General features: G+C 40.9%; 1 protein-coding gene across 3 annotated transcripts in view; it reads left to right on the top strand.

Annotated features, from left to right (window-relative positions):
• Nucleotides 1-27,891, top strand: part of NPR3 (natriuretic peptide receptor 3) — a 65,909-nt gene extending 38,018 nt beyond the window's left edge. For 2 of the 3 annotated variants that reach the window (XM_025043532.1, XM_006907106.3), the window contains 5 exons: nucleotides 11,957-12,092; nucleotides 17,486-17,580; nucleotides 19,212-19,347; nucleotides 21,425-21,512; nucleotides 22,540-27,891. In XM_025043532.1, the coding sequence (XP_024899300.1) occupies nucleotides 11,957-12,092; nucleotides 17,486-17,580; nucleotides 19,212-19,347; nucleotides 21,425-21,512; nucleotides 22,540-22,651 (567 nt within the window). In that variant the 3' untranslated portion in view covers nucleotides 22,652-27,891. The remainder of the gene's footprint in view (nucleotides 1-11,956; nucleotides 12,093-17,485; nucleotides 17,581-19,211; nucleotides 19,348-21,424; nucleotides 21,513-22,539) is intronic. The other variant, XM_006907107.3, reaches the window with a different exon arrangement.
• The last annotated feature ends 89 nt before the right edge of the window (nucleotides 27,892-27,980 follow it).

Raw genomic sequence — 27,980 nt, 5'->3', positions numbered from 1 at the left:
GCTACCACTCTTCTTTTTTTCTAGCTTTATTGAGATATAATTAAATAATAAAATTGTGTAAATTTAAGATGTATGACATAATGATTTGATATACATATATATGATGTGAAATGATTACCACAATATAGTTAGTTAACACATCCATCATTTCATATAGATATTATTATTATTATTTTTTTTGGTGATGGTGAGAACATTTAAGATTTATTGTCTTAGCAAATTACAAGTATATAATACGGCATTGTTAGCTATAGTCACCATGCTGTACATTAGATCCCCAGAATTTGTTTATCTTAAAACTGAAAGTTTATACCCTTTTACCAACATCTCCCCATTTCCCCCACTCTCTGGCTCCTGGCAACCATCATTCAACTCTCTGTTTCTATGAATTTGACTTTTTTAGATTCTATATATAAGTGAGATCATATAGTATTTGTCTTTCTCTGACTTATTTTACTTAGCATAATGCCCTCCACATTGTTGCATCTGGAAGGATTTCTTTTTTATGGCTGGATAATATTCCATTGTGTGTGTGTGTGTGTGTGTGTGTGTGTGTGTGTGTGTGTGTGTGTGTGTGTATGTAGGTGTGACAGTTTCTTTATCTATTCATCTGTTGATGGACGTAGATTGTTTCCATGTCTTGGCTATTGTGAATAACGCTGCAATGAACATGAGGTGCAGATATCTCTTTGAGATACTGATTTCGTTTTCTTCAGATATGTATCCAGAAGTGGGATTGCTGGATCATATTGTAGTTCCAATTTTAATTTTTTGAGGATGTTTCATATTGTTCTCCATAAAGGCTCTCAATTTACATTCCAGCTAACAGTGCACAAAGTTTCCTTTTCCTCCACATCCTTGCCAACACTTGTTATCTTTTTTTTTTTGATAGTAGCCATCTTAACAGGTGTAAAGTGATATCTCATTGTGATTTGACTTATAGCTCCCTGATGATTAGTGATGTTGAACACTTTTTCATGTAGCTATTGACCATTTGTATGTTCTCTTTGGAAAACATATCTATTCAGGTCCTTTGCTCGTTTTGTTAATCAGATTTTTTTTCTGTTGAGTTGCATGAGTTCCTTTTATATTTTGGATATTAACCCCTTATCAGATATGAGGTTTGCAAATATTTTCTCCCATTCTATAGGTTGCCTTTTCATTTTGTTGGTGGTTCCCTTGCTGTGCAGAAGCTTCTTAGTTTGATGTAGTTCACTTGTTTATTTTTGCTTTTGTTGCTTGTGCTTTTGGTGCCATGTACAAAAAATCATTGCCAAGACCAATATCAGGGAGATTTTCCCCTATGTTTTCTTCTAATAGTTTCATGGTTTCAGGTCTTACATTTGTTTAGTCTTTAATCCATTCGAGTTAATTTTTGTGAATGATGTAAGATAAGGTTCCAATTTTATTCTTTTGCATGTGGCTATCCAGTTTTCTGAGCATCATTTACTGAAGAGACTATTCTTTCTCCATTGTGTGTTTTGAGCTTCCTTGTCAAAGATTAGTTGATCGTATATATGCGGGTTTATTTCTGGGCTCTCGTTTATGTTCTATTGGTCTGTTTACATATTTTTTATGGTGGTATCATATTGTTTTGATTACTATAGCTTTGTAATATAGTTTGCATTAGGAAGTGTGATGCCTCCAACTTTGTTCTTTCTCAAGATGTTTTGGCTATTCAGGGTCTTTTGTGGTTCCATACAAATTTTAGGATTTTTTTGTTCCATTTATGTGAAAAATACCATGGAAATTTTGATAAGGATTGCATTGAATCATAGACTGTCTTGAGTAGCATAAGTATTTTAACAACATTAATTTTTCTAATCCAAGAACATGGGATATCTTTTCTATTTATTTATGTCTTCTTCAATTTCTTTTATCAATTTCTTATAATTTTAAATGTGTAGTTTTAAATCTCTTACCTCTTTTGTTAAATTTATTCCTAAATGTTTTATTGTTTTTGATGTAACCACTCTTCTTATTTCTATTACCGCACATTTGTTTTGCCCATTCTTGGAATCATGCAATATATACTCGTGTCTGGTTTCTTTCACTCCATGTACTGCTTTTGAGATTTTGCATGGTAACGAATATATTAATATTCATTCTTCTTATTTTTTAAAACCGTTGAGTAATATTCCATTGTATGAATCTATCATAATTTATTTATTTTCCTGTTGATGGATTTTTTTTTTCTAGTTTGGGACTATTATGACTAAAGCTGCAATAAGCATTCTGACATAAGTGTTTGTGTGGACATATGTTTTCATTTCTATTGTGTAAATAGCCAGGAGTGAAATTGCTGGGTTGTAGTATAGATATGTGTTTAACTTTGTAAGAAACTACCAAAGTAGTATTGCTTTATATTCCTACCAGCAGTGTATGAGAGTTACAGTTGTTCTACAATCTCATCTACATTTGTTGTTGTCAGCTTTTTAATTTTAGTGATCCTGATGGATGTAAAATGGTATATCATTATGGTTTTAAATTGTATTCCCTTGGTGACCTCTAGAACCAAGAAACCTGTGACTTTCTGCTTGAGATCTAGCTGCCCCATGACTGCTGGACCAGGAGCACCACAGAAGAAAAGCCATGTACATTCAGCTGTCATGTAACATGGTCCCTTCTGTCAAGAGTCGAAACTCTTCCAGTTTCTGCCTGTTTTTGGTCACTTTCCAGTGCCTTCAATTAGTTCTTTTTAAAATATGTTGTCCAGTGCATATGTGTGTGTGTGTATGTGTGTGTATGTGTGTGTATGTGTGTGTATGAAGTTAAACTTATACAAACTACTATGACACTTCTAGACCTCTTTTTAAAAACATAACTATAATACTATCATCGCACCTGAAAGTTTTCATTAATTGTTTAATTTCAATACACAGTGTACAAAATGTAGGGATTTAAGTTTCTTGTGAAAGAGATGATATTTAGTTTCATTTCATTAATTTTCTTGGTAGCAAACAGGAAAAGAGTTCTCAAAAAAATGTTTACTCATTCACTGGCTGAGAATTACATTGTTAGTTCCAGTCACCCCGCGTAGCATCGGTGTTAAAACTTAGAGTTCTTTCACTTAGCACCAGCTTATGCACCTATGTTTATTGAACCCATTTTTATGGCAATCTCAACTTTGTGGGACCCAGCCAAGAGCAAAGAAGTATGTTAAAAAGGTCTTGGAGCTGTTAAAATAGACATATAATTTGTTAATTATATAATAGGAGAAGCTCATAAATCCTTACTCAGAACCTATTTAACCCCATTTTAAGTAGAATTGTAACATACTTTGTGATTTCTTCCCCTAGTTACAGAATATTAGTAGTAGCAAGTACAAGGAGGAGGATGACATGCTAGAGGCAGGCACAGTGAGAGTAGCAGGTAGTGACAGTGGAGTCAACTCAAGTGAGCACAGTCTCTGTATCAGAGGCAGGGTGAGGTCCTAGGGAAACTAAGATACCTACCATATGGCTTGCACATCAAGGAGCTTGTGCAGTGTCAGGGTTTGTAAGCATGCAAAAGTAAAATAGGCTGGTGAGTGAAATAATACAAGTTTGCACTAAGTGACTTATGGAAGAAAGGAGGAATTAGGTGGTTTAGGGAAGGCTCCAGCAAGAACAAATTTGAGTGGTTCACAGAAGGCTGGCATATCTATTTGTGTCCTGGGAGGAAACAGAAGACACACTGAAAGGCAATGAAAGAGAATATAATAAAGGTACTATTACAAAGGTGTCTGTGTAGTTAAGGAAGATCAACAAAGGATGGCAAAGAACCCTAGGGTCTGCAAACGCGGGATGCTGATACCACCCCTAGAACAGAAGAGACAAGAAGGAGCGGATACTAGAACCTGCAAGGCCTGTAGCCACTGGGGAGAAGCACTTGTGGAATCTGTTGGAGGAGAGCAGCCCCTGACATCCTGACCTTTATCTCCTGCCCTCTCAGCTGCTGATGCCAATCAGAAGCCAGAGGACAAGGGGACCCAGTTGATATTGTCTATATATGTCAACCTTTCCGGGCACAGAGCTGACTGGAGAAGGGTGGAAGGTGGATCTGGAGGGGGTAACCTGAGAATATCCAGCAAAGTTGAGTAGGAGTTTGCTTTGGGTAAGACAAGGTCCCTGGGGAGAGCAGTCTAAGCCCAGGGGCTAATGTGTAAAGGCACCTCATGCCACGCTCAGAGAATCCAAGAGCTTTTGTGAGGAGTGGTGCATAGAGTTCAATTAAGGGTGTGGCTAATAATGGAGAGTGTTCTTCACCATTCCAAAGCATTTAGACTTAATTCTTTAGCTGTTGAGAATCCTGGAAGTCACCAATAGGAAGGGCTGGCTGAGGAAATGCAGAAGAATAAGTAGCCAAGGGAAGGCAGCATTTCAAGAAGGTTGGTGGGTCCCAGCTTATGTTCTATCAGCATGGAAGAAGAAAGATTATGTAGAAACATGCAAGTCTGGTGTCAGCATTGTGTAAGCAGCACAGTACATTCTTCAGTGGTGACGGAGGCTGCTGGATTGTTCATTGTCATAGCCTTACATATAGAGAATCACAATAAATTAATATCACATTCAGTGTATTTCCAGGCAGGAATGTATGTGGTTAATTTTAGAAGCATTTCCACTAAAGGTGTTTATGTTATTTAAAGTTTTGATATTTAGAGAAAAAACCTTTAAGAACTGGGAATATTTGCTAATAGGAAATATCTTTTTTTTTTTTTTTTCAAATCCTGATGAGGCTAGGTAAATGAAGCTTTGCTACATTTATTATTATTATTTATCAAGGTTATTATTACTATCAAGAATCAAGACCCTCCAAAACCAAATTCATCATATTTCATATTGAGTCCTAGTTAGAAAACATTAAATCAGTAGATCTTTTATTACCTGGTTTGGTTGCAGATGTGGTTAGAGCCCACTGGTCTCTGAAGGCCCTCATCCTTCACAACCAGCTTGTTTAGATGCCCCTTTGGCATAGTAGGTCTTTTTATTCACAGTTGGAGCAAGGTCAACTTTAGCTGAGTCCATGACTTCCCAGGAACCAAGTGAATCCTGATTCACTTGATCTGAGTCATGCTGTAGTAGCTGCTGGTTTAAAGATTTGCTTAGGAGAGGAGTGACGATTAGCTTGTTCCCTCATGTCCCCTCTCCTCCTTTTCTTCTTCCATCTTCTGCCCTTTCATTTCCTCTTCAGCTGTGGGTTCTGTTCCTCTCTCAGCCTGAAGTACATTGTCAGTCTTAGCCTTCTCTTTTATAGATTCTCATTGTAGTCTTTCAGCCCACACTCTCAACTTGTGGAGCGAGCCAAGTATTGGCCAATTAAAAACAGAAACTTGAGCACAAAACTGTTTTCCAACATTAGCTGGCTGAACATATGTGTCAGTAGGATGAATGTCACAACTAGGCAAGCTTGATTTGGACCCCTACTTAAGAACTTGCCCACCCAACATGTTCTGGGGTTTCGACTCCATCTTCTGACCAAGATCTTTTCTTTCTGTTAGGATAGTAACGGCACCTACCTATGAAAGTTTTGGGAGGACTAAATGCAACAGAACTTAACTTTTATTTAGTTAAGTTCCTAGAATATAGGAGATGCTCAATAAATGTTAACTATTATAATTATTACCCAGAATTAGAGACCTACTTGACTCTATTCAATCTAGTATTTTGTAAACCTGTTTAACCACAATACTGGCATTTCTAGAACCATCCGTTAACATGTTAAGGAATGTTGCTGCTCTATTGCATGCAGCTTGGGAAACTCTGAATTAAGAATTGAACAAAATTAGGTTGCTCACTGTTCACAGTGAGTGAATAAATCAATAATGATTTATTGATAATGAACTAGGAGTTGAGGTCTGGATCTTACCACACCTCGAAATTACTTAAATAAAAAGGAGAGGTTTAATTTTAAGTTATAAAACAGAAATGAAAAAAAAATCACTCTTATCTAAAGTCTGAATATTTGCTCATTTCTTCCTTATAATCACATTTCCAAGATGTGACTCAAGAAGTTTAGGGGAAGCTATCTGGAGTTTTCAGGACCAGATTAGAAGGATGCCATTAACTTGGATAAATTAGACTTTACATGCTCCTTCTGATTCTGGCCTCTCAGAAGTGAGGTCAGAGTTGTCCTCCTGTGTTCCCTCATCTCCCTCCCTTTGATCATCCCTCTCCCTCCCTGTCTTGGGTCTGTCTCACTGCCCAGCAGTGAGCGTTGCACCTGCTACCTGGCCTGCCCCTGCCCTTCTCCCATTCGGTTTTGGTGGGTGTTTACCCCCCTCAACACTGTGCCTGACAGGAATGCAGACCCCTGGGGAGAGAGGCCAGCACGTGTCCAGAGCAGTCTGTGGGGGTCAGCTCACCAGCCTTTCCAGAGGCACATCTGGTTGGACACTGGTAGGACGTCAAGGCCAAGGACAGACATTACTCACTCGATCATCGGAAAGCCAGGATGATTATGTCATTATGTATGTGCATTTCTCAACTAAACCTTCAAGAGTGTTGGGTGATGGGAAGCATCCATATGTGATGTGTGTGAGACACAGTCAAAGGGCACATATGTCAGATGACTGAATTCCTTGTATGAGCATTGGGGGAATTTTAAAAAGTCATTCTCATGTGCTTGTGCTCCCTGCCCACCAAGTCCAAGAGTCCAGGTCCATAGAGTTCTCCTCTACCTCGTTTTTCCTCACAGGTAGACCCTGGGCAGCTTTCCTTGCTGAGGGATGCTCATGTAAATGGATTCCATTTACTGTGGCTCCCGTGCTCAGCACTGCTGTTCCAATCACTAAAAGGGCAGCCAGTTTCTATAGTATGGGAGATGAATGAGGGCGTCTTATTTGACTTAATGATCTTCCCAGGACTGCTATTGTTTAATGATCCACTTTTTATCTGCAGGCAGCCACACTTCTGGCTATAAGATCTGAGTTAATTTGCCAGTCTAGGGCATTGCTACAGGGGCCGAGCTGAGCAAGGATGGAGTCAGTCATTTGGGCAAGTTAGGGCAAATCCCCATCCCAAGTAAGTCGTAACTTCGGTATGGGGAGAAAGGAGTCTGCCAGACTGTACGGCAATGCCTGGTCAAGCACAGAGCTGACCCCCCCCCTTTCCCTGTCCGCTGCCTGACTGTCAGTAAACCACTTGCTCTTTGTATTTCCTTAGAGTTCAACTAGGATAAGGATGAAAACTTTCAACTTCACTTTCCTCGGGCTAAAATAAGTCAAACTGACTAAGAGTGAATTCCATGAAAGCCGGCCCCATATAGAAGAACAGACATCAAGGTGTCTGTCAGTAAGAGTAATAACCTCCTCTTTTGGTGTTGAGGAGGTTGTGATATCACTTGATTTATAGAAGTTCCTGCTGTTACCCTAAATTGTAGATTTTAATTTTATGAGTCAAAAGAAAATTGAATGGAAACAGATAGTATCTATATTTTTATTGTATGGAGGTGACATGCACAGTGTTCATCAAATGCATAGTACTCTTTAACTTTTGGCCTACCCATGCGGCATGCCCACTTTCTTCTGCTGTCCACCATCTCCAGTGGCTTCAAAAGGGAGGACGAGACTCATTTCCAAGGTCTTATAACTGATTAGACAAGATGATGCTGCCGTTATTCCAGCTGTGATGGGGAAAGGCAGGTCCTGGACCCATCTCTCCTCTTAACCTGCCTGTCGTCAAAATTTCCTTTCCCCCGATCTCCCTTTAACTGAATGGAAGATTAAGGGTCATGTCTTTTCCAAAGACTCTTGAGATACGCTGCCCAACACTCTCCACCGCCATTATCTGCATGAGGAATCACTGGTTTGTGGTAAGGAAGCTGGGGCACCTTGTGATCTGCTTGAGTTTATGTGAATGCCACAAGCAAGACCTTGGAGCAGCCTAGCCTTGCATTTAACTTTGGTAGGTTTTTCCCAGTAGACTGTATGCGAGAGCTTTATAGGCTTTCTGAGATGTCCAGACCACCCCTGGAGGTAGATTACTCCCATGTTATTCACTCTCACTTTACAGAACAGCTGAGACATGCAGCATTCTTTGTTTGGAATACAAGCATTGAGGACTTCATCTTTGAATTTATCTCCCCAAAGAGAAATGAGAAAGACTCTGCTTACTGTCACAGAAAGGAGCCATGCCATGAATGGCAACTCTTTATGCTCAGTTAAAAAATAACAAGATCTCTATTTAGCTTTCCTTATGATAGATTAAAAAACACTAATAAATAGACATGACCGACAGGTGCAATCAGAGAGAAGGGCCACAAGCAAAAATGGCGTTTTCATTTGGCATACCTGCCATTGGCCAGCTACAGAGGAAAAGTCAAGATAATTGAGATGAAATGAAGGGAGAGCTAGTGCTAGTGTGCTACCTTATTCTGGCCAGCTCCCCAGGATGAGTGGAAGATGGCGAATGATTTCCATGTTGTTTGAATGATAGGTACTTTATTCTATACACAGCACAAATAATGAGTATTCTGGGGCTTGTTCTTCACAGTGGTCCACTTCACAGCCACCTTGCAGAGAGTCCATCTGCGTGTTCGTGCGGGGCGGAGGCACTGCTGGATTGAGGCTGTAGACTCTCGGGGCTCATGAATTGTATCGTTCTTTTAACTCTGCTTATTCAGCACTTAGCAGGGGAATGGCTGAATTTAGGCATTTAATTAAGACTTATGGCTAATGACAGTAAGAAAAAGCTTTCAGGCTAGAAGTGATGCTAAATGCTAGAACAAGTTTGTCAGAAGAGGGAATCCTAATTTCTGCCATCAATAACAAGAACACGATCTGTCAGTTAGGACTTTGAGGTCCAAGTATTGTTCTGACCAGAGGCGGGGGACAGACCAGAGGACCTTGTTTGTTTTCGCCTGGAGGTCCAGTGGAAAGTGGACTTAATACTCTGGATGTTTTTTCTCTCCCCCATTTTTTAAATTTTAAATTGCAGTTCCAATTTTCAGTGTCTCTAATGTGCTAACGGGCTTTCCTCCCATTAAAAAACACATGTGGATGTGAGAATGTTCTCCTTGAGAAAAGATGGTGTCTAGGGTTTTGCTTCTGGCCTGAGGTCCTATGAGGTAGGTGTGATGGAACCTCCTCCGCAGCAGGCCGGGGTGCCAGCGAGCCTCGGTGGGGGTCGGCAGCTCTTCCGCTAACTTTGGCAGGAGAGGGAGACACTCAGCCACTTTAAAAAGAAAGAAGGTAAATTTTGCGATCCATTTGCAAATCCAGAGAGAATGAGTTTCCAGACCTGGGCATATGTTCAGACACCTATTTATTCTCTTCTACCATTAAACCTTGTAGGTCACAAGTAATCCAAGTTCATGTTTCTCAGCCAGATGATCATTTTTCCCATCTTAGATTGTTGGGGGGAAGCTTAGAGGGCATATCAAGAAGGAAGGGAGGGGAAGGGCCAGGGGAGGGGCAGTGCTGGGGACATGTCCAGTGCTTCAGGTGGCTAACAGTAGCATGGTGGCCCTGGGTTAGGATTTCGAGAAGTCAGGAGGAGGAGGAAGAGAGGCGGACAAGTGATTCCCAGCAGGTGATAGTTCACAGTTGAAGCAGGGGCTGCCCTAGGACCCCTAGGAACAAGGACTATAGAGGGAACAACCCTCAGTTACAGAGTATAGGAAGATTGAGGGAGAGCGATGCTCTTTCGGTTTTTCAAGTAAGGAGAGGATTAGACTAGAATTTTTTATAAAGCATCTTCTCCTATTTTCTACGATTCTGTGATTCTGTGACTTTCCTCTGTAGCAGGGTGGTTTTGATAGTTAGCAAAGAGAAGAAAGATCTTTTGAAAAGATTTTTTTTTAATTGCAGCCTGAGAATTAAGTTACGCAGCTGAAGTCCACTTTTAAAACTCATTAACTCATCGGCATGCATACTTTCTTAAGCCATGATGACTTCATGGTCTAAGTTAAAATTTCATATTCCTTTGGAAAATTGAATGAGCATAGCCAAATCAGCAGAAAATTATCTTTGACTAGTAGATGTTATTTCTACACATAATGCTTTGCCTAAAAAAATAATGAATCTGGGATTTAAGCTTGATGGCTGAGAGTAAGAGCCATTGCCTCGCATTTGCTTTTACGGTCCCAGGAATTATCTTAGATGTTATGCACGCGCTTATTCATTTAATCCCCAGAAGAGCTCTACCAGATGAGTTCGTACTAAACCCCAATTAAACCTATGAGGAAATTGACGATTGAAGAGATTAAGTAACATGTCAGGGCTAGGATTAGATTCTGGGTCCAGCAGCTAACTCAGAGCTCTCCTGTGAGCCAGCACTCTCTCCCATCCTGCACGTGTCCCAGAGGGTCAGTGGAATGGACCAGCCTGGGCTCCAGCCATCATACTCGGGCGGGATTAAGAGCATGACACTGTGGGGGTAAGAGAACTACTTTGCATGTCAAAGCATGAACAAGGAAGGAGTCTCAGTTCCCATCAAGTGTAAAATGGGTCAGTAAGCTATGTGATACCAGTCAGTTGATCATTTATTTCCTGAACACGGGTTTATAATTCTCTATCTCTAGACAATAACAACAACAAAAGCTAACAGTGGGTGCCGACTCTGTCAAGCCCTGTTAGAAATCTTTTATGTCTATTAATTTGTTGAAACCTAACAACCCCATGAGATAGATATTACTATTTTCCTCATTTTCCCGATGGGGCAAACTGAGACCCAAAGTGGTACATGTAGGAACTCAGCTAGGAAGTGGCAATGCTGGGTAGTGGGCCCGGGCTCTGTAGCCATTATTCTAACCTGCCTCTCAGCAGCAGGCTTTGGCAAATCTGAAATATTTGCTTCTAGGACGCAAACAGGACTTATCATCCTTCAGAGTGGGATGAGGCCAAGTAGAATTGGATGTTGAGCAGTGTCTTCTGTGAATCTTTGTGTATTTGAACCAGGTGATGCAGACCAGTCGTGGCTCTTTTCCTATGAGGTCTCTTTCTAGGGGTGGGACAGGGAACGGTTGTCACAAAGCCTCGCTGTAGTCATCTGTGGAATACCCAATTCATTCTGCTTCATTGCATTCCATTCTTGACATTTTCTCTTGAAATAAGAAGGCTCAAATTTTTGTGTACTTTTATACAGAATTTGTAAGCTACTTCGTATTTCAAGATTGTATGTGCTCATTTCATGTTCGATGAATGTTATAATCAGTTTAAATGTAGTATTAGAACTTGCCAAATGTTGCTTATAGAAGGAAATAGGCTCAAAGAGATTTAAATGACTTCCCTAAGTTCATAAGAAACTGTAAGTTTCTTCGGGGCAAGGGCTATCTTACTTGAGCCAAGACTCAACTGGTATGAACCAATGGTGTGGGCCTGTTTCCATTCCTGCCCTTGGAGCTTGGAGAGAATGGAGGTGGGGAGAGGTCAGATGCACTGGAGCTACCCACGACGCAAACTGGAAAGAGAAACTGAGGTGCTATTGCTGATAGAATAGAGAACACAAATGCTGGGCAGGCAGGAATGACAGTACCCACTCCTCTTTGCATCCTTATCATTCTAGTAGGCATTCAATCGTATTTAAATATGAATTATTTAAATACTCTTCATATTCCGCATCCAGAGCATGGAGAAATTAGAGGGGCTGCTGAAGTTGGAGAAGACCTCAAGGGGAAGGTTGAACTCAAGTTGGCTTGGGGTAGAGAGCAATGTGGGGAAAAAGGAGGGCACGTGAGCAGAGGGAACTGTGGGCAAAGGATGATGCACCTGGAATAATTAACCCAGTCAGCAGGTACAGTTTTCTTGACTTCCGTAATGTCTTGTCTGCTTTCCAAATTCCCAAGTTGGGGAAGGGTTTTCCTCGGTAAGCCAGTGCCAGGAAAATCATGGCATGATTCCTGTTAGCTAGTCTTCTGCCCACCTCTGCCATGCTATGGACCTCGAGTCTACTTTGTTAGCCATTTTGATTTGCTTACATTATTCCCGGACGTGAGTCATTTGGTATTTGGTCTCATCTGACTGGGGTTTCCTTTCCAGGTGAACATGTTCGTTGAAGGATTCCATGACGCCATTCTCCTCTATGTCCTGGCTTTGCACGAAGTACTCAGAGCTGGTTACAGCAAGAAAGATGGGGGGAAAATTATCCAGCAGACTTGGAACAGAACATTTGAAGGTGAGGATTCAGTCTGTAAGGTGACGACGCTGCAGCCAGTCGAGCTGCTTCTCTGCTGGTTCTGCTTTTCTCTCTCATGACTGTGAGACCTCGCTTTTCTCAGCTGTAAAGTAAGGATAATAAGTCAAGATCACGCCACCTCAAAGGCTTGTTGTGAAAATTAAATGAGATAAAGCAAGTGAAAGTGCTTTGAAAGAGTCCCACTGAAGTGCCTCGTCTCCTTCTGATTGTTAGGTAACAATTCTACGCTCCTTAAAATTAATCACAAGCCTCGTTCACAACCAATGATCAGTTTGCGAAAAGTTCTGTAATCACTTTTAAAAGGAACAATCTCAGATATACATTTCTCTGTTCAAACTTGAATGGTTTCAGATGATGAGCAAGTCCAATTGAAACCCTGCTTTTATTTTATTTTTAAAATGGTGAATATTAGCTGTGGCTTTCTTAAGAGAAGTAGAAGAACAACAACCAAAAAATGGCCCATTATTTCATCACTCAAGCAACCTCTGTTGACATTTAAAAATTGTACAAGAATGAGACTATTCTTGGCTGGAAAATTTAAACAGTATTTAAATGTATAAAATGAAGAGTGACAGTCCACGCCCCCACCCCCTACCCCGCCCCGCAATATGATCGCTATTAACAACTCCCTGTGATTTGGCCTAAAAATATTTTGTGCCTTCTGCCAGCACATATGCATTTGTATTATATCTTATCTAAAAATTTTTCACAAAAGGGATCATGCTGTGAATGCCATTCTTCATCTTAGCGTTTCTACTTATATGTCAAGAATTTTCCATATAAGCACTCATAGTTCAGCACATTTTTAAATGATAGTTCCATATTCTTCCACCGTAAGGCTGTAGAATTTCTTTAACCAATCTCCTACTGATGGACACTTCAGTTGTTTATAGTTTTTGCAGTTACACAAAATACGATCATGAGCATCTTACACATTTTGATAAAGTTTTTTGAGTACATCCAACAGGGAACATTCCTGTTTGTGGGATATCTGGGTCCAAATGTATGTTAGTGCCTTTTAAAGTGCTTTAGATATTGCCAAATATCTTCCAGGGAGGTCTGCTAGTCTGTATTCTTGCTAACAGTGTATAGAATGCTGGTTTTCTCTACCTCATCAGCACTCAAAGAAAATTAATATGAGACTCAGTATGAGAATGGTCCAGCTACTGAAGCCCTGTAGATAGCAACTTCATATTCATTCATTCATTCATTCATTCATTTGTCCATCAAATATCCTTGAACACTGACTGTGTGCCAGGCACAGTTCAGGGTGCTGAGGATTTAGCAGTGAACTAAAGACATTCCGTGCAATCAACTGAGCTTCCACGATTGTGTGTGTGTGTGGGAGGGAACTGGTGATAAATAAAAAAATATGCCTTTTCAGAGGGTATAGAATAAAGCAGGATAGATAGAAAGTGACAGGAGGGATATGGTGGGACTGCTAGTTTCAATAGAGTGGTCAGGGAAGGTCTCTCTGAAAAGTGGCAGTTTGCTAGTGACCTGAAGGAAGTGAAAAAAAAAATATGGAGATGTTTAGCAGAGAACATTAGAAGGAGCGGTCAATGCGGAGACTCTGAGTGTATCTGGTGGGAGAGGGCTGAGTGCCTCCCAAAGAGCAGGGAGGCCCGCGAGGCTGGAGCAGAGCACGTGGGGGCAGTGTGACAGGAGCCAAAGTCGGAGAGGCGGTGGCCGTCGGGTCACGTGGACAAGTTGTGCTGAGGACTTTGGGTTCCACCCTGAGTGAGCTAGAAAGCCATCAGAGGGTTTCGAGGGACATGATCTGTCTTGAGGGTCCTTATGGGAGTTATGCGGAAAAGAAGCTACTGTATGCTAATGGTTATCTTGTGAGAACCACTGACACAGAGTACAAATCATTGGACCAGGGGTCAGGAAACCTGCATCCTAGACACTGACTCTAACTTCAGTCCCTTAGGCTTCTCTTTCTTCCCCTGGACTAAGAGGGTTGGACTAGCCGATGACTGACAAGGGCTCGTTCAGTTCTGCATCATGCTAACTCTTCCTTGGAACTCTTCAGTGCATTGGGGCTATGCCTATATTGGTTTGCAATCCAACTAACATAATTTTCAATGATGGGAACAAGTACTGCCAAGTCTAGGTTTGGGGCACACATTTTTTTTATTAACTGGGACTCTTATCCACTCCACTGATTTATCCTCTCCTAGTTATTAGAAGGGGTAGGACAGTACAAAGGGGCCAAATTCCAGCTAGAATGGTCTGGGTAGCAGCTATGGTGACAATTGGTGGATTTTATTGCTCCATGGTGGTTTTAGTGGATGCCACATCTTACTCAAAACTAGAGTGACATCTGCTTTAACTTTAGACAGATTGTAGGACATGAACAAATAAGCCTCCAGGATTGTCTTGCTCAACCTCTGACTGCTTCAGCTGTGGAGCTGGAATCAAATAGGATAGTTTAGGGAGCATCTTAGGACAGAGTCAAACTTCCCAGAAGTTGTGTCTAATACACTGAGAAACTGGTGTGTGTGTGTGGACACAACCTTGGTAGGCCACATCCCTTTCTTAGCTATTCCTCACTACGTGGTGTGGTCGTTTGTTCTTGGTCTTCTGAGGGAGGTCGTTAAGGGAAGGGCAGGTGCCCGCAATGGCTGGACTTGAGTTTTTTTTAGAGGGCATGGATGAAATTTTCCCTTAAGCCATCTTCCATCTTAGGACCAGGTCTATACAAGTAATATGAAATGAGCCCCCAAAACAATCAACTGTTTAGTTCGGTCTAAACTTAGAATCTCATTTGTCCAAATGTAAAGATGATTGAAGCCAAGGTAAGTTTCCATTTTATTTGCTAAACAATGATCAAGCTGAGGGTAGCCCCCAAAAGAGCTCTAAGAAAAACTCTAACCTCCCTAAAATTAAAAACAATTTTAATTTTAATGGTCACTGTAAGTGACCATTAAGTTCTCAAGGGAAAAATACTCTGGATGTTATTTGACGAATTTAGCTTTTATTACCGAGAAACCTATGACCAACTCTCAACCATGGCCTGGGAAGAAGCTAAATCTCCTCTCTGTGTGAGAGGTCAGAGTGACAAGGTAAATAGGACTGTGGCTCAAACCTTGAGCTCCACTACAGGCCAATAGAAATGAGGGTGGAAAGTCTCATTATTTATGCACAGGAAAGTTCTGCTGTCAACTTGACAATCTCACCTTATGTACAGTACTCTCAGGTGAAGTCTCACTTGCTAATCGGCCACCCTGAGGGTTCCCACCTCATTTCCTGGCAGAATTGTAATAGCTTAAAGTGTAATGAGGTCTTGGATTACGTGGGCCACCTTGTCTTATAAAATACTCTGCAAAACACCATCATAAACCCCTCTGAACAGAATGAAAAAAGGTTTTGGCTAGCCGATGTGTTTAGAGATAAATATACTTATGAAAAAATGACATCTGTGACTTAAAACTTGTGTAGGCTTCAAGGATACACAGGTTTGAGATAGGTGCATCCTTTGTAACCGGTCTGTATTAAGAAGACAAAACATCAAGATGGACGGTAGCTCCATTCTTTTTCTGGCAATGTAGACCAAAGTCTGGAAAAATCAACGGGCTTTCAAACCACAACCCGAGGACAGTAAACCCAAATGCTTGCTTTCTCCAAACCACACTTGAGGATGGAACTTTCCCTTGGGATCCCTTTTCCCAGACATTCATTTTACTTCCGGAGAGAACAAATCAATGGAAACATCAATTAAGAATTACTCTGAACTCTACCGCAGTTTAAAATAAAACAAATAGCCTTAGTTACTTAAAATGTGGCTGACATATGCACTCTATTACTTCGTTTGTGAAAATTACAGTAGACATATTAATATCAACTAGCGATACATATTTGCTTTTATTCATTAGCTGCCCTAAGCCACCGTTGCTAGCTATGGCAAATTCAAGTCCTTCGTGTGGGCACTCAGGGCTCTCCATGCTCTGGCCACCTTGTTCCAGACTTATATCTTGCTGATCCCTTCCATACACATGGACCATCTCCCCAAAAGTTCATGGTCACTCTGCTTCCTTTCAGCTTCTGTGCCTTTGTAAATATTAACAAGACTGGCCTATCTGCCTAGAATAGCCCGATGCCCTGATGGCTGCAAATCACAGACTTCACCAAGGCTCCTATAAAAGATCTGCTTTTTCAGTGAGTCCCCCCTGAGTCTCCAGCAAGATCTGCCAGCTCCTCTTCTGAGTTGTATGTGCCCGGTCAGAAGTCCTCTCTTAGATTCCCGGCAGAGCAATAGTAGTGATAACAATAGAAGAAAACAAATAACTTCTCTTAAATCTGTGTTCGAAGAGCTTTATTTGTTTCATTTCCTCAACAGCCTCTGGGCAGGGAGGTAACCATTAGGACTCTCACAGTCCTGGAGAGTGGAGACCGAGGCTCCAAGGGCACGGTCCTTGCTCAGTGTCACAGAGCTAGTTAATGGGAAAGCTCGGATTCAAATGCAAACCTTCGACCCCACTGCCAACAAGCTAAATCCCTAGTCCAGGCTGCCCACCCACCCTTGAGACGAGAATGTGTCCGATTCTTCTTTGCCTCAGTGGCAGCATTAAATTCAGCACCTAGTAGTCACCTAGAAAACATCTGGATAAACAATGGATGGTTTATTGTATCTGTATGAGGTGATGGGTATTAACTAAACATATGGTGGTAATCATTTCACAATACATGTAAGTCAAACCTTTATGCTATATACTTGAAACTCATACAATGATATATGTCAGTTGTATTTTGATAAAACTGGAAAAAATCCCTATCCCAAAACCCAAAACCAAAACAATGAACACAAGTGGGATAAAGGCTAGCTCTTCTTTAGCTCTTGGGTCCCATGACCCCTGAGGTGCCCTCTGCTCTCTCTCCTGTGCACCGAAGGGGTCCAGATTAAAGCACACTCACTGAGTCCTGGGCCCAGAAGGGTTTCCTTCAGTCGCATCTGTCCTGTGCTAACGCAAACCCATGACAAGTCTAGGGACGGACCACACCTCTGCTTCTCCCTCTTGGCCATTTTATTTTTGTTTTAGATTAATACAAAACTCTGGGATAAGCATGCTGCTTTCAGGATTAGCCTTAATCTTTTTTAAAAAACATATTCCCCCAAGAAGGTCATTTATTTCTTTTTCTTTTCATTTTTAAATGGAGAAATGTTAAGAATTTAGGAATGCAGACACAGATGAAATTACAATGTCTTTCCAAATGCCAACAAAAATGCTCAGCGTCTGATGAGATTCCCTGTGGCATGAGTTTGTTTAAAAAATCCTGTCAATTCATTTTTTTTTTCTTTTTTGGTTTTTGTTGGCAGACAGAAGTATTTTAAGTAACTAACTTGGAGCTCTTCCCATCTCATTCTCTAGGTATCGCTGGGCAGGTGTCCATAGATGCCAACGGAGACCGATATGGGGATTTCTCCGTGATCGCCATGACCGACGTAGAGGCGGGCACCCAGGAGGTAAGGGAGCAAGGCCTCTGCTCCAGCTGCTCCTTCTGCTTACTGAGATTCCAAAGAATGCGTTTGTCCTGGCGTCCAAATAGTTGTCCCCAAGGTAGCCTCCAAACCCGGGGCTTTATGAATAGGGAGGGCTCGCTTCTGGTTGGAGGTATCGGGGAAGGCGTCATGAAATGGTACCATGTTTATCCGAAGTGGGGAAAGCCTACGTTTCCAATGGCCACAAATCACACCTCCGCCATAAGAAGCAGGAAGGATCATTGGATGAGGGGTCAAGTCAAACTGTGTATTTATTTCTTCCCTTAAAATTCAAAACATGTTTTTCCTTTGGACATGTGTGAATATTGCAAAAGATGATGGAGTTTCAGGACAGCCTCCTGAAGGGAAAGTAGTACCTTGGACACAAAGATGAGTTTCTGACACTTCCTGGTGGTGTGAGCTCCCTGCCTCAGTGTCCTTGGCTGGGACACCCTAACGGCCTCCTTGCCGATCTCACATGGTCATTGTGAGTACCAGGTATAACGAAACCTAGACAAGTACTATATAAACTTAAAATGAGAAACATATAAATAAAGATTATACAGATATGCAGTGTTTCAGGTGGAACGATTCTACTTGACGTGGTCGGGGCCTCGGGTATTCTAGTCTCCCCTGCTCCGTAGAAGGTGAGCGGCACCCGTCTGTGAGAGGGTCACTGTGAGGGCTGAGGAGTGAATGTGTGTGAAGTGCCTGGTGAGTTCTCAGTACACACCCGTGATTGTTATATTCTGGAGATTATCTAGAATTCCTTTTACTATGACATAAAATAGCCTGTGAGAGCTTGCTGGAACTCCTTCAGGAGAAAAAGGGGAGATGTCACAGGCCACCCTGGAGCATTATTTTGGTGTCCAGACAAAAGAGAAACCTATCCTAAAAACCTGGTGGGAAGATACTTCTAGGTCAGGCCTCAGGTGGCTGATGAAACAGCCGTTTAAATCACACACTGAAGGAGGACCTTGAACTGAGCCATAAAAGAATACTGCTTTTTCAGGGGCCGGAGGAGACAACTGAAAAAGAGAGTCCAGCCTGGAAATGGCACAAATAGGGTAAATTCGTCAGGGAGGAGAATGTAACCCCTGATGTCTGGACGAGAAATAGCCTTCCAACCAGAGGAGAGTGACACAGGAAGTTCCTAAAAGATATTTCTTTAATGCTCTAATTCCACGCCGAGCTGACTGAGTGGTGTGAGGCTGACCCGCAGTATGCTTAACCTGACTCTGAAAAGGACCCTGACTTTCTCTCACACAGCCCTGAAAGTAGCTTGGGCCTTACAGATGGCTGACCGTGTGGGCTGCTCTGTGGCAGATGGGTGGGGCACCAGCCCCTCTGGTAAGCAAGAGAAAAGCCACGAATTGTGAGATTATTGTTTTCTATATGATGACTTTTCTTGCCTCGAGGAGCCACAGTTCTCCCTAAATTATGCTCACCTTGAGAGAGCACCATTGGCGACTGCAAATCTTGACTTATATAAAGTCCTCAGAAACAGACCGTTGTGGTCAGATTGAATGGTGGACGGGCCCACCCTGTGCCCTGTGCCTGCTTTGGAAACAGACAACATCTTTCATATATATATATATATTTTTGCCTTAATATAGGTTATTGGTGATTACTTCGGAAAAGAAGGTCGTTTTGAAATGAGGCCCAATGTCAAATATCCTTGGGGACCTTTAAAACTGAGAATAGATGAAACCAGAATTGTGGAGCACACAAACAGCTCTCCTTGCAAATCATGTAAGTTTAGAGACTTAATTTGCTCTGTTTCTTCATCTATGGTAATCAGTATAATGCAAGTTTAAAAGACAGGGATTATACAGGAGCTCACATTCTGAAAAAGGAATGTGACCTAGTAAAACCCATGAGACTAGTCACAAACTGGCATCCTGCCTTCATCAGAGGCTTCTAGGTCTTTCTTCTCTTCCATCTTTTTCCAAACCGGTAAAAAGCTTCTCCCTATTTTCACATCTCTTACTTCAATCTTACTCTATGCAAACTTTGAAAATCCGAGTGAGACTTGCTACGAGAGATGAATAAATGAATGACATTTAGTATTTGAGGCTTACCCTTTTAAGGAAAATAAAAATATCAAATACTAGATGTCACTCACTTATTCATCTCTTGTAGCATCTCAATTTAACTTTCAAAGTTGGTAGTTATCCTCTTACCCCTCAGAACCAATCAGATGATGTCTTTTAAACACCTACAAATTTATAAATTGGCAAATAAGTGTAAAATCTATTATTTACAAGCAGCCTGGTCATAAACATAAAAGCAAGTGGATGTTCTTTAAGGAGCTTACAAATAGGAAAGTTGTTGGAAATCATTGCTTTAAGAAGACCCTTTTAATAAAGAAGTTATGATTCATATATACAATATTGCTCAGCCATAAAAAAATGAAATCTTACCATTTGCAATGACATGGATGGACCTAGAGGTTATTATGCCACGTGAAATAAGTCAGAGAAAGATAAATACTATACAATTTCATGTATATGCAGAATCTAAGGAATGAAAGGAACAAACTAAATGAAAACAAGACTCACGAATACAGAGGACATTGACAGCCAGATGGGGCTGGGAGAAAGGGGAGAAGGTTAAAGAGGAACAAATTAGTAGTTGAAAGATGGTCATGGGGGTGAGGAGCACAGCATAGGGAATGCAGTCAGCAGTAATGTAATGGCTAGATGGAGAGCCAGAGGGGCAATGGAGTAATTGGGATCGTTTTAGAAACTATAAATGTCTAGCCAATGTACTATATACTTGAAACTAATAATAAAAAAAAGAAGACCATTTTATAAGCTAGTGAGGGAGAACAAAGCAAATATCGGTCTTTTAGGCCAGTTGGTCATTTTAGGTTAATAAATGTACATGCATTATGTTTTGAGAACAGCCTTCAAATTGTGGGGTATTTATGTGTATGCAATAACTGCAGGAATGAGTAAGGCAGATATGTGTTAAGAACACAATCTCTGGAGTTATTGGGCCTGGATTTGAAGTCCTACCCTTGTCACTTATTGGTTTTGAGACCCCAGGAGCATTCTTTCACTTCTCTAAGCCTCGGTTTTCTCAGATGTAAAATGAAGGAAATGTACCCAACTCTTAGGACTGTTTCGAGGGTTAAATAAGATAATGAATTAAAAGCTGCGGCCTGAACTCTTTACAGACGAGCTAGCTGTTTATCATTTTTATATAATAAATGGGACACCACTCAACTAGATTGTTTTAAATTGTTACTCACATTTTCACAAAGCTATGTAGGACATTTTGACATGAAACTCTGGCTTTGGTGAGAGAACATCTAAAAACAGAACATTAACCCAATGAATTTTTCACCAAATCTTCCAGCACTTTGAAGTGTCAGCATCCATCTGTGAAAAGAGGACGTGCTGGGTCAGTCTCATGGTCTAGCCAGTGTCCTCTCTGACTATAAACTTCAAGAAGTGTGGATAGATCTGAAAACTTCGCTTTCCAGTTTTCCTCAAATCCTTCTGGAATCTGCTTTCCTCAAATTCTTTTTTATTCCCATGGTGCTTGCTTATAGCAGTGTGTTTGTTCATCTAGTACTTTCTTAAATACTTCTTAAGCTTTGTACTTGGAAAAACAAATGCAGGATCCCCTAGAAAATCTTTCTTAAAAAGAAAGGAAAATTTGCCTCAAGTGAAAAATTGAGAAATACCTTCTAATGAATGAAACTTTTCAAAGAATGAAAAATTAGAATCAGACATTTCTCACTTGAGAATTTTAGACATCTCTAAATTGAGCATGAGACATTCTCACAATGAACGCTGATTATCTATGTTTCTTTTTCAAGCAGGTGGCCTAGAGGAATCAGCGGTGACAGGAATTGTCGTGGGGGCCTTACTAGGAGCTGGCTTGCTAATGGCCTTCTACTTTTTCAGGTCAGGACCTCTTGATAGGGTTTAAAAATTCTACTTTATTGCCTTTGTCACTTGCTTTTGCATGATCCCTCTTGTGAGTTGTTCGTATCTTGCTGTTACTCCCAAAGCATGGCAGTTAGAAGAACAAAGCCACCTTTGGTGTGACCTCGGATTTGGTGATCAGTAAGCTCGCACTTGAGGGAGTGGGGCAGGGGTTTCTGTTGCAACCCCACTGTAGGCCACAGAGTGGCTGCTGTCCTTTGATCACAAATATTCTGACCTGAATTCCTACCAGTCACCCCATGTGTACATGGAGAGGGAATCTGGACAAAGGAGAAATCAATTACCCCATTCTCAGGCTTCCTCTAGTTCAGAAATAGGTGCCTGGGTTTACGTGCTGAAGAGGAGGAGGCAGCTCTGAGTGGTCCATGCTCTCAGGCTGGTCTATACTCAGTATTTCGAGGACCTATACACTCAGTTACCACTGTGGGTAAGCCCTAAGGCTTTTAAAATTGTAATATTTCTGTGTGTCCAAGATACTGATAGTTTCACATCACGAGGGTGATCCATTCCTTTGTAATCTTTGGTGGCTGAGTTTGCTGCTTATTCTTAAGTCATTAGACCCGGATTTCTTTATTTCTGCATGGCAATGTAATTCTGAGTGTATGTGACTCTTTGTGGGAACAACTGTCTTCCTGTTCCTCTGGTCACAGTACATTTAATCTGATCTTTATCTAGGGCATATCCTGGGAACTGGAGAGAGCATCGGTGGTAGAATAGACAAGACTTAAACCACCAAGGCACCCAGGGAAGAAGGGGCCGGCTTGTTCTGTGGCCTTTCAGAAAGCAGGCCAACTCTCCTCCCCGAACAGGGCGTAACGCCTTGGGGCACACGACTTCAACCTCTGACCCAGGCTTCATATTCTGTCACTTCTCATTTATCAACCCAAACCCAGATGTCCCTTGAGGGCATTCTTTGTAAGAGAAACCATAGTATTTTGTAGCCAAGTAAGGTTTTATTACTACATTCATTTTCCCTTTTACCCAGGAAGAAATACAGAATAACCATTGAGAGGCGAAACCAGCAAGAAGAACGTAATGTTGGAAAACATCGCGAGTTACGGGAAGATTCCATCAGATCTCATTTTTCCGTGGCTTAAAAGGAAAGCTTTTCTTCTGGCCTGAGATTCTTTAAGGAGATTGATGGGATGAAAGACATCAATGGAACAGAAGGGGTGCTCTTGAAGAACTCATTCTTTTAAGCAGTTAGTCATTTTATTGTAAAATTTCTTTAGAAGCTCAGGAATTATTAATCACCACATGCCCCTCTGGCCTTTCATGTCATGACAAACAAATATAAGGATATAACGTCACTCTGTTAAACATTTATACTGTTTCAAGGGCATAGGATTAGATTTATGTTTTGGAAATCTGATGTCTCCATATCTTGATGGCTTTGGGGGCATTTCACACAAGGCTATAAAATGTGGTTTTCTTAAATGAAATGTTTTATAGCTAGAATAAAATCATTTTTATAAGTAGAATATTCTTGGAAAGAATTTAACGCCCAACAAGAGGAAAATGTAATGAAAAATCTCAAGGCTAGAAATACAGCGTTCCTTTCTCTCGTGCTGGCAGGTTGGAGGGGGAGGACTGCTCTGTCCGATCGCATACATTCAGGTCCTGACTTCGTATCTTGAGAAAAGAATTTCCTCCCTGTCTCCTTCAGTGTCTCATAGAAGCTGCTCTGGATAGTCGTAACTATTAATGAGATAAGAGGATTTATACAAGAAAAGCCAATCTAAAATGTTTCAGTTTTTTAAATGTAAAAAAGCCCTATTTCACACTAACATTTTATTTTAAAGTATTTTAATCTTCTATTTTGCTATTAGAAAATGTGTCTATTTTTTCATTATGAAGATTTAATTTCACCTATATTTTAAAAGCATAGGTAAAGTGTACAACAAACCAATGATGATGAAAGATGCTTCTCTTTTTCTCCATTTCCCTCCTCCCCTTGGCCAGAGCCAAATGCACATTGCTGCTTAATTACAGAGATCTCAAAACGTATTGAGATTATAGACTCTACAGGAGTGCATCGATTTACCTGTTTTAAATGCAAGTTATTTTAGGGATGTACCCCTTCCAATTCTGGCCACACGATAAGTTTCAGAATCAAGGGTGACATTTACTAGAATTACAGGGAGTTAGAAACTTGAGGGGAAGCACCAAAGTGATAAATTAAAAAAATTCATACGTGACATTTTACTGAAATTTACAGTGACAATTTTGGTTTAAAGAGGAAATCTAATGAGCCTCTATCTTCTCTTTCCTTCGACTCCATGGAGCTTTGTAATCACCCACCAATAACCCGTCTAACAGTGGGTTGGGTGTGGATATAAGGAATTTGAACAAAGTCGAAAAAGTATTTACTGAATATCTACTTTGCACCCAGTATTCTGCACACAGGTTTAAATTCGGGGTGCCACTTTCACTTATAATTTGTGGAGAAAATAGACAGTGAGGGAAGAATGGGAAGTTGCTGGATGAGCATACCACCTTGTAATTACGTCACCAGGTCCTTGGTGACATTTTGAGTATGTGGAAAACAGTTTTAAAAGTTATCTTAATGTCTACAAAAGGCCATGTGTAGGGAGGAAAATAGGGGAGTTTGAACAATTCCTTGGTAGTGATGGAGGTGATAGTTCACACAGGTAATGGCGGAGGCAGAGCGAGTGAAAACCGCGAGCATTGGAAGCTGGCCCCGGCTTGCTCCCACGGAGGAGTCTGCCTCTGGCACTCCTACTTCAGCCAGTCAAAGCAAATGGGTTATCTCTGAGCGAGGCATATTTCCCCTTTATTGTTTAAAAATGGATTGCAGGCAGCTGGAGAACATGATAAAAGAATGAACTATGACCAACTGAAACAACTAGGTCGTAGTCCTCCATGTTGGATGCAAAGGAAAAAGTGGTGGATTCGAAAAAAGGTGGAAAGAGAAGGCAAGAGAGGCAAACCGCAGAAACTCTAATGTAGGAAGAGAAACTGGGAAGCAAAATCCTGGAGAGCAAAGCGTTTAACAGCTCGAGGCTCTTCAGAGTGAAAACAGAATGGAAGGTTTGCATCCATTTTATTTTTGTGAATTGAGAGCTTATTTCTCTCTCATTTTTATTTTTCAGTGATGTTTTCCATATATTTTATCTTGTGTTTGTAAAAACATTAAAATTTCAAGCCTATGTGCTTATTACAGGGGGAAAAACACTCTACCTGGTTGCAGTCTTTGGATACAAACGTTTCCGACCTTTCTAGAACCTACGTAGGGGCCCAGTGTTAACTCTAACATTTTAAAAGCAAATATCTTTTATTTCTACTTTAAGTAGAGGAATAATTCTAAAGTTAAAAATCATAAGAATTTAGTCTTTTAAAAACGGCACAACAAATCGCGGGGTTTCTCATATGTGGATGCCATTCTCTTCCAGTCTTAAAGCAGTTCTAGGGTTCTTAATGTTGATTGTGTATTAACATCTCTGTTTATTCTTTCTTCCTCGAAATCATCAAAACTCTGGTAACTTTTGAAAACTCCATTAAGTTGGAAATCTTTGTTAAAAGCATAGGTGTTTGGCCCAAGGTTACCCTGGGTTAAGGCCTGTGGAAATGACAATTTGGGATTTAAGTTCCTAACTGCTAAGCAACATCTTTGACAACTAGTCACTCACAGTCCACCAGTAGCCGCATATCATATAGTAAAATAATTGGGGCTTTAGTTCTTAAATCATTCTGTAAATTTTTAGCATGTTCAGATTTAAAAAGGGATACTCCATCAGTATTTTCTCATCTGGCCAAACATCAGGTGACCTTTTGATACAGGTCAAAATGAGTATATACTTTTTGTACACATTCGTGGTGTTGGAAATAAGTGTAGGTTTTATGGCTATTATTGTCACCTTCTTAGATTTTTTTTCCTGGACTCAGAAATGAAAGCTTTCCCTAGATGAACACTTGTACCCAGAAAGCATTTTCTGTATAGCGTGCCTTTCTTCCCCAAGACTGACTCCCGGTTCCACGAGGAAGCCCCTACATTATACTTCTTAGAAGAGCCATTAACTTGGCCTTTTCTGTACCACAGATATGGTTCTACAGGCTTTAAAATAGTTCTTTCCATTTCAGAAGTGATATTTAATGGAGGGAAGGGAGAAATGTATGGAAAGAGGATGCCTTCTTTTCTTCTCTTCCTTAAATTCAAAGACTTTATATCCAGATGCTTCTCCCTATTCACAGGCTTTTAGGGTCTTAAATGTCTTCAAGGCACCTGTGTCCTCTTTGCCCTTGATGAACTACTTTCCTTCTGGTTGTCGCTGATGTTGGCAGTGTAAGGGATGCCGTTAGCGGGGAGATGAAGGCCACTGTATAGATCTCATATGGACAGTGACAGGAATTCAGAAAGTAGGTTCCAGTGACATCACCTTCTTGTGAGTGAGTATACAGTGGCTATTTGTGGAAATCTGTTTAGGAGACCAAATAGAATATTATGCTACTGGTATTAAGGGAGTATTTATAAGCTGAAAGGAACACATGCCTGTGTTTCTAAGTTCTTTTGGGACACAAAGAACTTAGATGCTGAGTGGATGCTGTCATAAAGCCAAATGTTAACCAAAATTCGGCTGCTTGATCTGTTTCATGCGTTTGTTTAGTTATTGCTGTGAGGTTCAGTGCATCATGAAGAAGCTGATAATGAACTGAATGAACTTCTTTAGTGGAAAAAACTGAAATTGTCTAAAAACATGGAATACGTTTTAGGGGCAGTGTGGCAGCAGAGAGAATGAGATGGTGCTGTTCCGGAAGCTCTGTTTCTCTTTCAGTTGATCTTTAGAACTTGGAATAACCAATAATTTAGTCCCTCTTCAACAGCCAGACTCAACAAGAAGCTTGGGCACACCCAGAAAGAAGAATCAGGAGCTCGATTCTCCAAAAGAAACAGAAGAGGGTACAATTGCACACTGCCACTGTCTTTACCACCCCGTCCTCTCCCACACCCATCCCCCCTCCATTACGGCTCCAGGGATGCGTCAGCATCTCCCCAGGCAGGCGGAACTTGTAGTGGGACCTCCATACTTCCTCAGAGCGTAAGACGACAACACGGTGCTGGCTGTAAGAATGGAGCTGGTTTTTGATCAGAACCCTTAAGCTAACGTGACCACACATGCTCTGGGATAGTTCAAGCCTGTGATGTGCAGAGACTCCAACAAGCCTGGCTTTGGTCTTCAACAGGTCGAGCTCATCCATAGCTCTTGCAGACATATCCCATAGCTAGACTCTAGGATTAAAATGACTTTCAAAAAGTGCTGGATTAGAATTTGTTCAAATTTCTCATTAACCACTAATGTTAATTCATACCAAAGGCAAAGCAATTCTAAACCAGCTGATGCTGTTAACGTTCATATTTTCATCTACTTCAGACACGGGAAGGGTTTCTATGGGAGCCGAGTCTCGGAAGTAAAAATCCATACATTGTACTAGTACTTTGATGTATCAGGTGTGGGATGATTCCCAGGGGAGAGATTTGAACAAGTGGAATTAAGAGTTAGCAAAAATGCTGCATTGCTTTGAGTCACGTGTTTCAAGACCTACATTTCTATGCAACAAGGAATAAAGGGCCCATTCACCAAGTGTAAGTCACAACATAGCCCACCAAATTGTTTCTTATTTGCTAAGAGAACAAAGCTATTGCAGCACATAATAATTCGGCAGAGAAGGTTGATTTGGATTTTGGAAGGAAAATTTATATTTCGAAGCAGGATGTTCTGGTTATCATTCAATGCCGAGATCTGACAATGTTCACTGTGGTGTGTCTTACGTACGAGACAGCAATGCGGTGCCCTGGAGAGCTGGAAGGCGCTGTTGAGTTTGCAGACCCTTTCGCTGGGCCCTGGGGATCCGAGGTTTGTTCCCTGTGCACGAGGAATGGGCGAAACCAGGAGGGCATGGTGTAGGCACTGTGGAGGATTACTTCTGCAGCCCTGGTCTTCTGGGCTTTGTTATTCATTGTTAATTTAAATATAAGATTACCAAACAATACAAACCTACCATAAGTCCGGTAGAAAAGTATAAGTAAAAGCTGCACAAGCAACATACAGCTTATTATTCTAATGTAAGTAGAACTATCTGCATATAATGTGATTTAATTTATTGTTGTGTAGAAAATGAGAATTCCTGACTGTGGATATAACCCCTGTTTTGTATAATATATTTTATTTCTGGTGCAAACTGGTCACTTAAAGTACCTATTTCATTTGGTATTGGATATAAATGTGTATGTGTTCTTGTAAATGTTTCTATTAAGCAAGAATGCCACATGCTCACAGTATAACAACGTGTTCTCATTAAAAAATACATCCCACTGAAAGCTTTTCTTGTTCATAATTCGAGCAACCACACACTACATATATCCATATTCTCTGAGGACTTTCTATTCTCCTAGGATGAGTTTAAGTA

This window comes from Pteropus alecto, unplaced genomic scaffold (genome assembly GCF_000325575.1).
Source record: "Pteropus alecto unplaced genomic scaffold, ASM32557v1 scaffold152, whole genome shotgun sequence".
Lineage (NCBI taxonomy): Eukaryota > Metazoa > Chordata > Mammalia > Chiroptera > Pteropodidae > Pteropus > Pteropus alecto.
This window is presented reverse-complemented; position numbering and strand designations above follow the sequence as displayed.